Consider the following 15,180-nt stretch of genomic DNA (forward strand, 5'->3'; position numbering starts at 1 on the left):
CAGGTTTGGTCACATTCTCTGGTAGGGGAGCTGGAGTTATTAACTCAACCATACAGTCAGGGAACATGAGGGACTGCTGAAGCCCCTGCCGGGGTCACTCATCCGGTGAGTGGGTTTCATGTTGGAACCTGGAATTTAGTTGGAGGAATGTGGCAGATGCCTGGAAGTCAAAAGTGATGCAGAACAGAGCTGACAGGGTGGGGTGGGGGTGGGGGCGGGGGCAGGGGCAGGGTGAGTCCTGAGCCAGGATTTCTCTGATACTAGTTGATTGACTTCTAAGAGCCCAGCTATGTGGCTGAGGAGATACGAGCATGTGTGGAAGGCACGCAGTAGCCAGGGCTCATACATTGTAGTTGCTCTGTATGCTGTCCCTAGGCAGCCCTGGCTGTGCATTTGCGTGTGGAGGTCTGAGCCTGGATGTCTTTGTCTCGCAGATCCCCCTGAAGCTGGGACAGTTTGGCATACTGGTTGGACTCATTGCTCCATGCACCTGTGATGTCCACAGAAAAACTCGCTTGGCCTCGACTAATGTCCTGTCCAGCCTGCTAGATCTTCACGGTAGGGAGGAGATACGAGTTGGGATGAGGGCTAGCTAGTCTTAGGGTACTGGTACAGCCTGCCCCAGAGGGAAGTATGGCCCGTGTGCAGGCAGGCAAGAAGACAAGCAGGTGGCCAACATAACAGAGGGGAGAGAGTTAACCAAGAGGGTCACGGAAGCTTCCAGAAGAGGCTCATTGGATGAAGTAGGCTCACTGAGGGCACAGTGTTGGACTTACCCAGCTTGAAGATACCAAGGGGGGCAGCAGAGCAAGCTAGAACTGAGCTGCAGGAAAAGGAGATACGTGAGCTGTGTGTGGGGGTGGTGTGTGCAGAAAATCATCATGTTGAAGGAACAGTGAATGGAGGCTAGCAGGGAAGGGACAGGCAGATGGTGGGGGGGTGCGGGGGCAGGTCAGGCCACCCACTCTCTCCTACTGACCGTGTCTGACTATACTCCTAACAGTAAGCCAGACATGCTCGCTATGGGGAGCTTCCAAGGAGCAGGAACTGGAGAAATGTAAGGAGGACCTCCAGGACACAGACATGGACAAAATTTCCAGTGCTTCCTCCAGAATCGCCAAGGTGACACTGGGCTGTGCCTGGGGTGCCTCACTTTGCTCTGCTGGCTGGATAGCCAGTGTTGCCACCCTGGGGATCACTTCTCGGCAGCCTTTGGTACACCCGATGCATCTGTATTGATATGACTTGTAGCAGTTGGGACATAAAGGGAAGAACTCTGACATCTCCTGGCTGACCCCTCCAAGCCCCTAGGGAATGTGGAGGGCCATGGGAAGGGACCATACTGTGCACTGGCTGCCTTAGTCAGTTTCCTAGTGCTGTGAAGAGACACCATGGCTAAGGCAACTCTTATGAAAGGAAACATTTAATTGGGAGCTTGATTACAGCTTTAGAGGCTTAGTCCTTCATCAGCATGGTGGGAGCACAGCGACAGGCAAGTGTGGTGCTGGAGAAGTAGGCCAGAGCTAAATGCTGATCCACATGCAGAGAAAGAGACTGGACCTGGCATGGGCTTTTGAAACACTAAAGCCCACGCCAATGATACACTCCCTCCAATAAGGCCATGCCCCCTAATCCTTCTAATCCACTACTTGGCAACTAAGAATTCAAATATATGAGCCTGTGGGGCCATTCTTATGCAGAGCCACGACACTGGCACTAGTTCCTGATCTAGTGGCACATTGATGTATATAACCATGAAAACAGGCCTTGACTTTCAAAGGGGCGGGGCATAAAGTCATTTCTGCCTTCCTGGTGCCCGCCGGGGATTGTAGAGCTGCAGGCTGAGGTCAGAGGGTGTCTTTGCTGTGAAGAAGGACATGTCTTGTGTGAGATACAGGCAGAGGGAGAGGCAGTGGTGAGGAGTGGGAGAGGCCGGGTATACTCAGGAGGCCTTGGGAAGCCAGCTACACCTGCAGGGGTCAGTCAGCCGCTGCGGCAGGGAGTGGAGGGAGCCTGGAATTCCGTCTTGTCCCGGTCCTAGGTGGTCTGCCCGGAGTTTAACTGTGATGAGGTTGTCTCCCTAATCCAGAAGCTCTGTGAGAACATCGGGGCCATGGACCTGCAGCATGACAGGGCCGCTGTCACCTGGATTGGCATCTTCCTCCAGATGCGAGTCAAGGAGCTGGAGGACAAGGTAGCCGTAGCCACCAGGGGCCACTTGGGGTTGGTGCTGGGACTGACTGGTGTACACAAGTATGGGCTGTGTAGCACACACTGAGATTGACCACTTCCACCCAAACCATGGAGATAAAATAGAGTTCTAGAATGAGAAAGCTGCTGAATTGTAATTGGCTGGTGAGTAGATAAGGTTGGCCAAAGGAATCAGGCTCTTTTCAGTGGGGCACACACTGCCCCCACTGAAGACACAGTGGAAGTGTAGGAGGAAAAGACCCATAAGGCTCCTGGGGAAGGCATTGGGCAGGGAGGGGTGGGGGTGGGGGGGGATGGGACAGTCTAACTCATCCACCATGCTCCCTGAAGGAGAGATGTCCAACAGGAGCCCTGAACTAGTTTTATCACTGTTGCTGTGATAAAAAACACACTGACCAAACACAACTTAGGAAAGACAGTGGTCGAACCAGTGTACATTCCATCACTGAGAGAACGTCAAGCAGCTAGTGACATTATATCCACAGTGAAGAGCAGAAAGCAGCACATGCATCCTTGCTTGTTTGCTTCCAGCTTCCTTCCATAGTTTAGGGAAAGCTGCTGCTCGTGGTGGGCTGAGTCTTCCCAGCCTCAATTATCAATGAAAACAACCCCTAACAGACCTGAGAATGGGCCAACACAATTCCTTATTAAGATCCTCTCTCTAGGTGATTCTAAGTTGGGTTGACAGTTAAAAATAGGCAGCACCAGTCCCAAATGACACCCCCCTGAAAAGATGCCCATCCTCTTCCTCAGGTGGCTGAGATACTGGGTGCCATCCTGGTCCACCTGCCAGTAGTGGACCACCCAGAGGTGAGGCGACACCTCATCGAGGGCATCCTCCTGCTGGCGCACTACCACCAGGAGACGGTCCTCACATCGCTCTTGAGGCAGCCATTGCCCATGGAGAGGTGAGTGCCATGGGAAGCAGACAAGGCTAGGAAGAACCTAAGCTCTGGGGCAGTGCCTTGCACCCAAGGCCAGGCAAGGCCCCAGACTTGTGTCTTACATAGGATACACCTGTGTCTGCCTAGCCACTGACTCAGATCCCAGACTTACCATTTCATCAGGTTGAGCTTGAATCTGATTCTCACAGCTCGTTTCATGTCCTGGTTGTCCCTTCTGCAACAACATCCAAAGAGCCCAGGACATTCTCTCATGACAGCCTTTCACCTGCGGGGAACACGGGCATGGACAAAACAGGCATGGCTCCTGGGGCCTGTGCCTCTGAGCCTCTGAGACTACATTTAAACCTCACTGTGCCTTTCAGAACATGTCCCAAAAGAGACTAGTCTATGTGTCCAAAGGAAAGCAGCCTCCTCTTTCTCACTTTTTGTAGTCGTTTGTATCCTTGTATCTGGGTACATATATATGCCATGTGTGTGCCTGCACCCGCAGAGGCCAGAAGAGAGTGTCAGACTCTCTGGAGCAAGTTACAGATGACTGTGGGCATTGCAAACTGGCCCAGGTCCTCTGCGAGAGCAGTACCAGCTCTTGAGTGCTGAACCATCTCTCCAGTGCCAACTTCCCTCTCTCCCACCGTATCTTTAAAAAACACTGCCAACTCCAAGGCATAGGCAGGATCATGCCAAATACAGGAAGCAAGTTTGGGAAGACACCAGAACTCACTTGGGCCACAGTCATAATCTCAGAGCAGCTGAGCCTGGGTTGGTCAGTGAGATGAGGCCAACTTGAGTAGAAAAAAAAAAGAGAGAGAACATTTTCTGACAGGCCTATAGACAAAGGGGCTGGCATGTATGAAGGCCAGGTGTGGTACCACTGAGGAGTGATGTCTGCTAGGGGGGGCCTGAAGGATGCAAGGTGTGAGGCTGTTCATATTTGGAGACCTCCTGAAGGTGGCGGTTGAAGGATCAGAGCTGGGTGGTCAGGGTCACATATGGTGCACACCTACCAGCCTGTGATACACAGGCCTTCATGGCTTTCCTGATGACAACGCCACATGCTAGCTTTCACTTCCCTCAAATCTGTCTTGGCTGGCTGTCAATGCTGAAAGACAGTGATGCTGAAACTTTGGAAGAATGGGGCCGTTAGCACCCTTTCCATGCATCAGAAGCCTGGAAGTGATTTAGCCGGTACCTTCATTCAGGGTCACACCAGACAGACTGCCACTGACGTGACACCTGGCTGGGTTTCAGAGCCCTAGGTCTTGCCAGGGGGGCACATAGTGTTGGTAGAGCTCAGATTGGTGCTATAAGATTTTGCTTTGGACACCTTAGCTCGCTCCTTTGGATTTGGTGTTAAGGGGCAGTGTGCACCCACCTCTTCATCAGCATCCTATCGCTAGTGTCTATCTACATCTCTCCCCACCCTGAATTCTCCTGCACTGGCTTTGTGGGTTTGAGCACACAGTTTCCTTGTTTCCTTGTCTATTAGCCTGCTAGACATGCTTGCTTTAGCTCTTTAGACTTTTCCAGATTCCTAGATCTCTGCACTTCTCGGTACCCAGCATGCTACGTCTCAGTCTACCACCACTTCCCCTTCCACCAGGTCCATGGCCTTGGCTTTGGGGCCAAGGAGGCTATTTTTTTCTAATTTCATATTATTGTTGTCTTTGTTTTTGTTTTGACTTGAGATATGTAGCCCAGCCTGGCCCCAAACTCCTTGTATAGCTGAAGCTGGCCTTGAACTCCTGATCCTCCTTACCTCTACTTCCCAGGTGAGGGATTTTGGGTCTACGCCACCGTGCCTATGTCAAGGAGACCATGTTCAAAGGTCGTTTGGCAGGCCTCTTGTCCTTTGGGGCCTTAGTCTCCTCTCCTGTGGCATATGGAGAGAAAAAAGTGTCTTCCTGGAATCTCAGCCCTGAGTATTTAACTGGGACCCCTGTGTGAATGTTCATTCTCCGTTCCACTACACCTGTCTCCTGTGACTGTTCTCTGTCCCAAATTCTTGGAAGATATTTTGGGAGGATTATCTGATTTAAAAAAAAAAAAGTCACTGCAAGATGATCAAGCTTCTCTAGGCTCTCAGATGCATCATTGGCTGTTCCCAGGAACTCATCAAATGGGAGGCCTGGTGAAGGGACCTGGCCTGATTACATAACCTTAAGTGTGGCTCTAGTGACCTCCTGGAATTCAACTCTTTCCTTATGGGGGGGGTGGTCCCTAACGGGGCGTCGTGAGGGGATGCTAACCAGCCAGAGCAGGCTGCTAGAAGCCCACTATCCTTGTCCCTTCTTTGGCTAGCCACCTGACAGAGGTGTGGCTGGCTGTGGCTGAGAATGTGCCCTTTGCACGGACCATGCTCCATGGCTTGCTGGGCCGGCTGCAGTCAAGGTTCACTGCCAGGATAAACGCCACCTCCAAGGCTGACATCTGGCGCCTGGCAGCTGTGGACCCACTGATGGTGAGTGGCAGAGGCAGGTGCTGGACTCCCTGGGGGGGAGTCAGGGTGGAATCCACCAGCCCTTCTCCCTGCAGACGCTGTGCACCATCCAACTCCTCATGGAAAAGATGGACCAGGATGACAAATTCCCAGACCTGTTCCCTGACCTGCTGTACACCTTCCTGCTGCAGCTTGGCAGCAGCCATGGGCCAGAGGCCGCCTCTCCTGTCTTGAAAACCTGGAGGCTGGTCCACACAGGACCACTGCCCCAGGAGATGACCTTGCAGAGGTGCTCAAGGGCAGAGGGGCAGGAGGAGGTGGGTGTGGGACAAGGTGCTAGGCAACACGCTTGGGCTGGAGCTGACCTCCAGCTTTTCCTTAGAAGCTACTGGGCTCCGGAAGTCCTCCTGTGAGTGGGTGCAAGTGATTTTACTCGCAACCCTTCCCCACGAGCATCCAGCATGGTGTAGGTTTCAGAGTGTGGAGAGCTCTGTCTCCTGTGACCATCCCCCCACGCCCCCCCCCCCGAGTCCTTCTCAGTAGCCTCGTCTTTGCTCGCCTCTCTCCAGGGTCACAATCAAGTCCATGCAGCTTTTGATCAAGAGGATCAACAGAGAGCCCCTGGAGCAGGCCCTGGAGGAACAGTCTGTGTGGTCCCTGCTGGATAACGGAGGCACCTTTCTCGAGGGAGTGAGCCTGATGGCCAGGTGGGGCCAGGTCTCACAGGGGTTCAAGGGGGCTCCGCAGAGGCTTACCCCTGTGAATGTCACAGCTAGATGATGTCTCATTTCTGGGGTCACTTACACGCTGGTGGGCATCCTGGACTCTAGAATGTCAGAGGGAACTGGGAAATGAGAGGCCAGAGAGAGGAGGGGCCCCCAAAGGCCACGGGAGGTCTCTGAGCATTCTGGTCCTGATCGTCACAGCCCTGACCCGTCAACTGGTATTCCTGCTCCTACCATCAACCACCCAGGGATCAGGGAGAGGCCCAGAGAGTCTAAGAAGTCTGTCCTCAGTCCCCCTTCAGGCTGACCTTGGGCTCGAGAGCAGAAGGCAGGAGCAACAACAGTAGCCCCCCCCCCCTCCGTGCTGTCTTTCTTTCCCCCCTCAGGCTGTGCATGCAGTACATGGAGAGCTACATGCAGAGGCTGGCAGAGCTGGTGCTCACCGGCATGGGCTCTGAGGTCCTGAGCTGCTGCATCAGCAGCACGGCCATCTGTGTGGAAGTGAGGCACCCAGCCCTGGGAGGGAGGGGACGAGAGTGGGCAGTGGGCAGTTGTTTATGAGATCCCTTGGCTGGCACGTCTCCAGGGGACATACTGGGTCCCTCCAGGTTCAGTGAAGAGGCACTGAGAGTCAGGTGTGATGGCTTATGCTTTTAATCAATCCCAGCACTCAGGGAGTCAGAGGCAGGTGTTAATCTCTATAATCTCTGTGTTGGAGGCTGACCTGGTCTTCATAGTGAAAGCCTGTTTCAAAACAGAACAGAAAAGTAAGATGAGAATAGCTTTAGCCTCTGGCCTCTACCGGTGCACACACATAATTAAAAAAAACCACCCAGGTGTTCTTGAGCATGTACATACACATGCCCCACCCACATACACACTCAGGTGTCCTTGAGGATGTGCATACACACACATCCCACAGGTTCCCCACTGGCCTGAAGTCTTGACACTCTTGAGTGCGAGCCCAGTAAAGAAAGATTCTGTCGTCCGACTTTAATGCATGCTTCTTGCATACTTCTGTTCAGACACTGGTAGGCGAGGCTTTTTGACGCCCGGCCGCTGCCCTGTTGTCCTGAAGAAACGAGTTATAATGTATGTGCGTCTCCATCACAGGCAGCACTTGCATGTCACACACTTGTTTCCTTGGCCTCGCTGCTGAGGTGCGAGCCTCTGCTGTGGGTGACTGCCTCGCTCCCTTTTCTAGTTCATGAGTGACCCGGTTCTGCACCAGGAGAAGCTGCTGAGGCCCGTGGTGCTGATGCTAGAGAAGGGCGCAGGACAGGACAAGGATGAGACCCTGCAGGTGCTCTCCCTGCGTGCCTTGGGCAACATGGCTCTCGGTGCTCCCCGGAAGGTACCAAACCGGGCTAGGTCTAAGGTCCCCCGGGGGTTGAGTGCTATGCAGGCAGGTGTACTCCTCAGGGAAGCTTGGGGGGGTGAAAGCTGAATGGCCTGAATTCCTCTAGGTGAAGCAGTATCGCAAACTCCTGCTGGAGAAGTGCCTGGACTCCCTGCGGGGACAGGTGAACAGCAGCGTGGTGGCCGAAGGCATGGAAGCCCTGACCAAGGTCCTGGCTGAGCTCCGCGAGGGCGACATAGGATCTTCTTTTGAAGCCATATCTGAGCAGTGCAGGGCTTTCTTCGACAACGTGAGTCCAGATGAGAGCTTTCCTTCATATCCGTGTGTCATGTCGCTTTAAGAAAACATCCGAGACTGGGTGATTTAGGAAGCTTGGCGATTTGGCTTAGCTTCTGGTTCCGGAGCCTGTGATATCCGAGAGCCTGGTGCTTGCTTTTGGTGAGGGCCTTCTGCAGCAGGGGACAGTGAGGCGAGATGAAGTGAGTGAGCTACCTTGGATCCTTTTCTTATTATAAAGACACCAAGGGCGCTGTGAGAATGCCATCCTCAGAGCCATATATAATAATGATTACCTCCTCATATATACATATATATGATTTGGCATGGAATCTAGGTTGCTCAGAGCATGAAGGAAAGATGTATCCCAGAGCAGAACGGGCTGGTCCTACTTGGTGTGGTAATGCTCTTCAGCCAATCGCGGTACCCTGTAATAACCCTGTACTGTGCTAAGAGCCATAGAACCAGCACCTTATAATTTGAGGGCTTAAGGTCTTCCCCACACCATGTCCCCGCAAGGAGGGAAGAGTTCCCAGTGTCTTTTTGCAGCTGACACCCACTCTCTTTGCATCTGTGGAGCTGGCCAGGCAATGGGGTGTGTTCAGATTCCACACAAACCTTTATGCATGCTTTTGGGGTGGGATGCTACGCCCCGCCAAGCTAGAGTCATGCCCGGTTTCTTGAGTGTGGCATGAACCCTAAGGAAGGAAAGACTGTCCTGATGGAAGGATCCAGGAAGTTCTGTGAAAACCAAGGCATTAGAATGGTCCTTGGAGAAAGGCTGGGGTTTTGATGGGCTTCCTGATGTCAGCCCACTTGTATCTCTTGGTATCAGGAGAGTGAGCTATTGCGTTTAAAGGCCTTCATCCTCTTCGGGAAGCTCGCAAAGGTGGTTGGGATTTCCAAGAAGCATTTCTTCAAAGGGGAGGTGAAGAGAAGCTGGGTCTCCCTTCTGCTGCACTGCCAGGACCCCTGCTCCAGCGCAGCCCAGGTAACGCACACCCTCACCTGTGTCCTGTGATCTGGGGCTGCAGTGCCAAAGGGAAAAGGTTGCCTTGGTTTTGCTGGCTCAGTGAGTTACTGGCTTTTCTACTCTCACTGCACCTGCCCCACCCTTATGCAGGCTGGGACAGGGACCATCCCACTGACTCCTAAAGCTGGCTTAGGAGAGCCAGCTCTGTGAGGAAGCATGCCACGGCTCCCTTTTGCTCTAGTCACTGCCTACAGTTAGTGTCTGTCTATTTCCTTTTCCTTCTAGAATATTACCAATTTGAGGTACCTGGACATAGTCCCATTTAAGATTGGTCTTAAACCTCCCCCTCACAGCTAGCAGTCACGGAGAGGATCAGGCTTGGTTTGTCACAGCTCTTTAAGGCTCCAAATCCTGAAAGTGGGAGGAACAGGGAGGGAGAAGGTAGAGTGGACCTGCCCATCCCAACAAGGCTCCTGGCTCGATTTCCTACAGGGTTGCTACACGGGCAAAGGTGTTGGCTGAAGGGGCATGTGAGGGCACCTGTCCCCCAGGGGCTTATCACAGATGCATGAGTGAGCTCTCTGGAGCCTTTTCTGGGGCTGCCTTCTCACTCCTCAGGTGAGATGCCACCCAGCGGCTCTCTTTGCTGATGTTTCTCCTGCTGTCTTGTGCCCTGCATCCCTTCAGGCATGCGTGGCTACCATGTTTCAGTGTGTATATTTCTGGGGCTGGAAGTCCCTGGAGATTTCCTTTGGTCACAGCAATGACAGCATCAATGAGCAGATGATAGTGCTTCAGACAAACATGTGCTCCATCCTGGTGAGGAGGCTGGGGGGGGGGTGTGTGTCTTGGGAGGGTAGAGGACCGGCACGGTTGGGCTTATGACCCCATGTTCACCTTTTACCATGAAACACCCAACGGGACAATGCAAGGGTACCCACGTTAACTTTTCTAGCTGCCACAATCAGAGACAAAAGAGACATAAGTCAATTTTGACAATAGAAGTTACTTAGCTCCAGGTAACCAGATTATGACTATTTCAATATGTGATCAAGGTAAAAATTGTTATGTGAGCAGGGTGTGGTGGCGCCTGTAATCCCAGCACTCAGGGAGGCAGAGGCAGGCAGATCTCTGTGGGTTGGAGGCCAGCCTGAGTTACAAAGGGCAGTCAACACTACACAGAGGAACCCTGTCTCGAAAACACCACCACCACCACCACCACCACCAAACAAACCAAACCAAACAAAAACCCAACCAACCAAACAACAACAACAAAAACTGTTATGTGGTATCTTTGCATTTGTTTGGTACAATCTTCAGAGTCCAGGAAGGTTCCTGACACTGCTATTAGCCATGCTCCTCTGCTCAGGGGCCATGTATGGCCAGTGGCTAGTGTTTCGGACAGCACGGGTTCAGAAACACATTTAATGGCTGCTCTAGAGTCAGATAGTGAAACATTAGTGGGCCCAGCTAATCTGCTGTGTGGCGCTGGCAGGGGCCTTGCTCTCTCTGGCCAAGCCTCCCAGGCGCGATGGGAATGCTTTCTGTGATCAGCGGGTCCCCATCTCATCCTCCGCAACCATGTGATCCTCCATACCCATGTGGCACTTGTCTCTGCAGGCCCAGAAAAAGCCTGCTGTTCTCTGCGGCTTCCTGTTGGAAACAACGACGTACATGAAAAGTAGCTTGTCAAAGATCAGAATCGCTGCCTGCGGCTTGGCAGGTGAGTGGACAGAGGTGTTCAGATTTAGAGTGGACCTGGAAGCCACTTGCTTAGTCAACCCCTAGGTCTGGATGGGGAGACAAGTGGCTGAGCTGGGAGAAGAGCTCTGGTCTCCCTGGCAACCCCAGGCCTGCTAGCCCATGGGGGTTTCTTGCCTGCCTGATCTTGAATGAGGGGGGGGCTCACTACCAACTTGAGCCTGAAGAAAACACCTGACTGATAGCTGCATAGTCAACCTTGCGCCTCTTGCAGGGGGGCAGCACTGTGGGCCTGCCGACTGAGCCGGGTATAAGAGGTCACTGCACAACTGTCGTTTCAGGGGTCATCATGAAGCAGCTATCTGCCCATTATCTGAAGAAGATGGACCTTGTGGGACTGAGGAATTGTTAAGTAGTGCAGACTCAGCTGTAGCGCAGTCTACGGCTCACTGCCGCTTTGATACCCCGCTGAGGGATGGAGGGGCTGGCTGGTGACCTTTGGCTGTGAGCTACTCGGGGAAGAGGGGGCAAGCTGGACCTAGAGGGACGGCTGAAGGTAGGGAGGGTTTCCAGGAAGACCGTTTGGTAGGTGGAGTCCACATGGACACGATTCTCAGCTACCTCAGTTCCGTCTGGCCCAGTTCCACAGCTAAGGCCTATCCCTGCTGGTGGTGTTGGGAGGCCTGACAGGTCTATGGAGAGTGTGGGGACACAAGTCAGCCGGCCTCAGTCTGCAGTGGGCTGAGCGCATGTAGTCCTGACTAAAAGGCCTGTCCCTTCTGTCCCCACTCAGCTCTCCAGGACCTACAGCTAGACCCGGATGCTGCAGTCAGGAGGGCGGCCCTGGAGACCCTCAAAGTCCTGGACAGCTGCAATCAGCATTGGCTCTTGGCTTCCCCTAGAGGACTTCCCTAAGTGGCCCCGATGTGAGATGTCAACGGCTTCAACTGTGCCACACCTGCCCATAGCAAGGCAGATCATTTTTCATTTGTAGAAAAACTGTTTTAAAAGAATGAGTATCCATCCCTCCTCTCCCACTGAAATATAACTCCATTGCTCTCCGGACTGCAGGCTCCTGGCTATAGGGACACCACATCCCAGAGGCGGCCATGGGGTGATGGGCAGGTTTTCAAGGCCTCTTCATCCTCAGCTGAGCCTTTGTGGGTGTGGACACGCAGTGCTCCCCCACGTGTGCTGATGTGCACCTACAGAGAGGAATTGGTGCCAGGCAGCAAGGGGAAGGGACACTGCTGTCCAGCCTGTCCCCAGGGACCTCATTCTTAAAGCAAAAGGCAGATGCAGCCTTAGCTGATCACAGCACCCTGGGGAGCTTCACCTGGGAGGCCGTGTTCATGCAAGCCTACGCTCACCCATTGCAGAGACCTGAGGTTACCAAAGAACATTTGGGCTGCTGGAACAGGAGTCCAGTGGGGTCTAGAACACCACTTTGTGTGTGTGTGTGTGTGTGGGCGGGGGGGACGACAAAAGGGTAACTAGCGCCATGTCTAGAAGTCTAGAAGGGGAGGAGAGAGCAAAGACAGACTTTCTCATTCTTGGGCTGACAACAGAATGGCCTAGGCTGAGGCCAGGGCAGGCAAACATACTGAAGGCAGCACCTCCAAGAGACGTTCACCCAGTCAGAAGCAATGTGCTTGCTGAGGCCTCTCACCAAGGGTGGTTTAGCAGGGTTTTGTTTTGTTTTGTTTTTTTGTTTGTTTTTTGGCTCCCATAGAGTAAACATGAAGTGCTGAGATTAACTACTCTAGATGCTCTTACACACGGGCCCAAGACGTGTCATGTAACAGATCCGCACACATCTGTGCTTGGGGCTCCCCTCCCAGCTGTGCAGAACACTTACAGGCTGAGAGGTGAGCAGCAGAGCTGAGGGCAATGTCCTGTTCCTGGTGTGGATTTTCTTTTTAAAAGGAACAGAATTCAGAAGGAGTGAAGGGTTTAAGCACTCTAACTTCCTTAAAGTGTAACTCTGCAGGAAACTAACCAGAGGTTATTTGTGATTTGTCTAACACTAGAAGCGTTCATGTGGATCCAGAGCAAACCCAGCTCTAACACAAGTGAACAGAACAGCAAGTGACCCGGGAGCCCCATGAAAGGCAGGGTACCCAGGACAGCATGCCGGACCTCAAGTCAGAGAGCAGACTGGGGTGTGGGTCTGTGTGAGTGCAAGCAAGCATGAAGCTTGGGTTTTGTCCTTAGTGCCTCGAAAAAAGTCACCAATGAAGATGTTTGTCACCATCAGCAGAGAGTGCCAGTGGGTGTGAGTGGTAGGTCTTACATTGCTGGGCTGGGTAGCCATTTGGGAAGGCTATTTGGCAATTTGAAGGCAGACTGTATCCACTACCTGGAAGGTTTCTAAGAGTGTGCCACAGTGTTGTGCACATGCAAGGATCACTTACAGCCCATGTGCACCCCAACCAGGACAATGGAACAAGCTACCCCAGATGTGAGTACAAACTACACCAGTCAGTTTCCTACTACTATCACAAAATACTTGAGGCTGGACACTCTATATATAAAGGTTTAACTCACTCTGGTGGCAGATATGAGAACACATGGGGGAGGAGCAGGCTCCACTTACGAGGTTCCAGGAGAAAAGTCCCTAATGAGTTTGAGAAACTCATCCCACCACCCCACAGGTGCACCCCACTAGTGTTACCATCTGGGGACACACTTCCAACATATGAACCTTTGGGAGACACTTAAACCACAGCACTCACATATGCAAGCTCCTGTCAAGCGTGAACCCCCTTGAAGCAAAACTGCAAAATATACAGTACCGTTTATGAGTTTAAACCAGAGAAGTTACTAGGGCACTGCTCCTTTAGCAGATTTTATACATTGGACCTCCACCCTTGTCCAGTTCCAGCTCACCTTCTTCCACTAGGTGACACCAGACCCCTGAGTGCCCAGGAAACATCAGGCCCAAACAAGAGTCCAGAGGCTAGGAGGCCTGCCTGTCCTGTAAGTGCCTATGTCTGAACACATTGCTGAAATGCTGAGGGAGTAACAGACCTCCCACAAGCTGCCATGACCTCAGCTGGTTTATTGCTATACCAACTTGAATCCTTCAAATCCAGATGAAGTCTTGAGCCCAGTGTAATGCTATCTGGGGGTGGGGGATGTAGGGCAGAAGGTTACATGATGGCTCCCTCTTTTGAGACAGGCTTTTACCCTGTAGCCCAGGCTAGCCTTTAACTTAGCGATCCTCTTGCTTTAGCCTCTCTAGTGCTAGCTTTCTGAGCCAGCACATCCGGCAGGAACTGTGTCCTCATGGGATCTTGCTCCATCTCCAGGTCTGTCCACAGCCAGGAAGAAAGACCTCAGCAGAACTGGCCAAGCATGCACTTTACCTCAGGCTGTTGAAGCCACAGTCCATGGTCGTGTTAGGGGTGACTCACAGGGGCTGTGCATGTGGCTCCAGCAGGGGACACAAGAAAGGGAGACAGCAGGAAAACAGTCTAAGGAAAGGACAGAAAGATAGCATGTCCTTCAATCTTACATAGAAAAACATCACAAGATGGCAGTGTACCAACCACTGTCACTAGATGGTTGGCACATGGGTTCTCTGACCATACGTGGATTATTTGAAACTGTTCATTCCTAACAGCTACAGGCAACTGGAAACCACCTCATGGATGCTGCATGGCTGCAAGAGCATTTGGAAATAATTCAGAATTGTTTCAAATGTTTATTCTAAAAACACCAAGACCTTGGAATTACTTCCTGTGGGTGAATCTCAGATAGTTTTAGCTGGCTGTCTCTTTTAAAGAATGAACAGTCCTATTTAATTTAAGGAGCACTGTATCTAGGGCTCAAGTGTAGGTTTCATAAGAAAACAGAAAAGTGTGGGGCATACTCTAGACAGTAGGTCTAAATTAGAAAAAAAAACTTGAGACAAACAGGTCCATGGGGCTGACCAATGTTTTAAATGCTAACTATAAAACTTTATTTGCAGAATCACACCAGGCACTTCTCACGGCCTCAGACGCCACGGAGCTGCATGAAGGGCAGACAGGTCACACAAACAAAGGCAGAACAGACAGTTGTGGTGCTGCATGCTTAAGGTGTTATCTGAGGCTAGCCTAGGTGACAGTGACAAAGACTCCATCTAAAAAGAATTAGAGGCAAGGGTGCAAGGCAAGATTTTTAAATTTTAAAAATTTCCTAAAATCACTTTTCTATCCTGAATGATAATTTCAGTACACAATCCCACTAGTGCTTTGAAGCCAGCCACTAGATGCCTAACTTCTATTCCATTGCACTCATATGTTTATGCTAAATGCAGACAATTCCATCCCGTTAAAGAACTCGAGGCACACTATAGCAATAGCAGCCATGACAAAGTTGCTGCTCTTCCAGCAGGCTCTGCGCCCTGTGGGCAAGTCTTTGGGTTTAAATCTTAGCCCAACTTGGGTGAACTTAGGAGTTAGCAGGCCGACTATCTTCTTACTAAGAGACAGAACCTGCCCATGTCATCAAAGGGTTCTTGTGTGGATAGAGGAAGGTACACAAAAGGCTCTCTGGTCTAGCACAAAGGCGGCACCAGCTTCTACTATCCTTTGTGTTGTCACTGA

General features: G+C 51.9%; 1 protein-coding gene across 9 annotated transcripts in view; it reads left to right on the forward strand.

Annotated features, from left to right (window-relative positions):
* MROH2A (maestro heat like repeat family member 2A) overlaps positions 1-11,683 on the forward strand; it is a 34,060-nt gene extending 22,377 nt beyond the window's left edge. For 4 of the 9 annotated variants that reach the window (XM_084779681.1, XM_084779682.1, XM_084779684.1 and 1 more), the window contains 15 exons: positions 435-558; positions 1,004-1,122; positions 2,042-2,194; positions 2,965-3,119; positions 5,415-5,574; positions 5,649-5,842; positions 6,123-6,260; positions 6,665-6,779; positions 7,483-7,632; positions 7,745-7,927; positions 8,750-8,905; positions 9,575-9,706; positions 10,508-10,610; positions 10,930-10,995; positions 11,382-11,683. In XM_084779681.1, the coding sequence (XP_084635807.1) occupies positions 435-558; positions 1,004-1,122; positions 2,042-2,194; positions 2,965-3,119; positions 5,415-5,574; positions 5,649-5,842; positions 6,123-6,260; positions 6,665-6,779; positions 7,483-7,632; positions 7,745-7,927; positions 8,750-8,905; positions 9,575-9,706; positions 10,508-10,610; positions 10,930-10,995; positions 11,382-11,503 (2,070 nt within the window). In that variant the 3' untranslated portion in view covers positions 11,504-11,683. Of the gene's footprint in view, positions 1-434; positions 559-1,003; positions 1,123-2,041; positions 2,195-2,964; positions 3,120-5,414; positions 5,575-5,648; positions 5,843-6,122; positions 6,261-6,664; positions 6,780-7,482; positions 7,633-7,744; positions 7,928-8,749; positions 8,906-9,574; positions 9,707-10,507; positions 10,611-10,862; positions 10,996-11,381 lie in introns of those variants that run through there. The other 5 variants (XM_084779679.1, XM_084779677.1, XM_084779680.1 and 2 more) reach the window with 5 other exon arrangements.
* The last annotated feature ends 3,497 nt before the right edge of the window (positions 11,684-15,180 follow it).

The sequence above is a fragment of the Acomys minous genome (assembly GCF_964271855.1).
Source record: "Acomys minous genome assembly, chromosome: 4".
NCBI lineage: Eukaryota > Metazoa > Chordata > Mammalia > Rodentia > Muridae > Acomys > Acomys minous.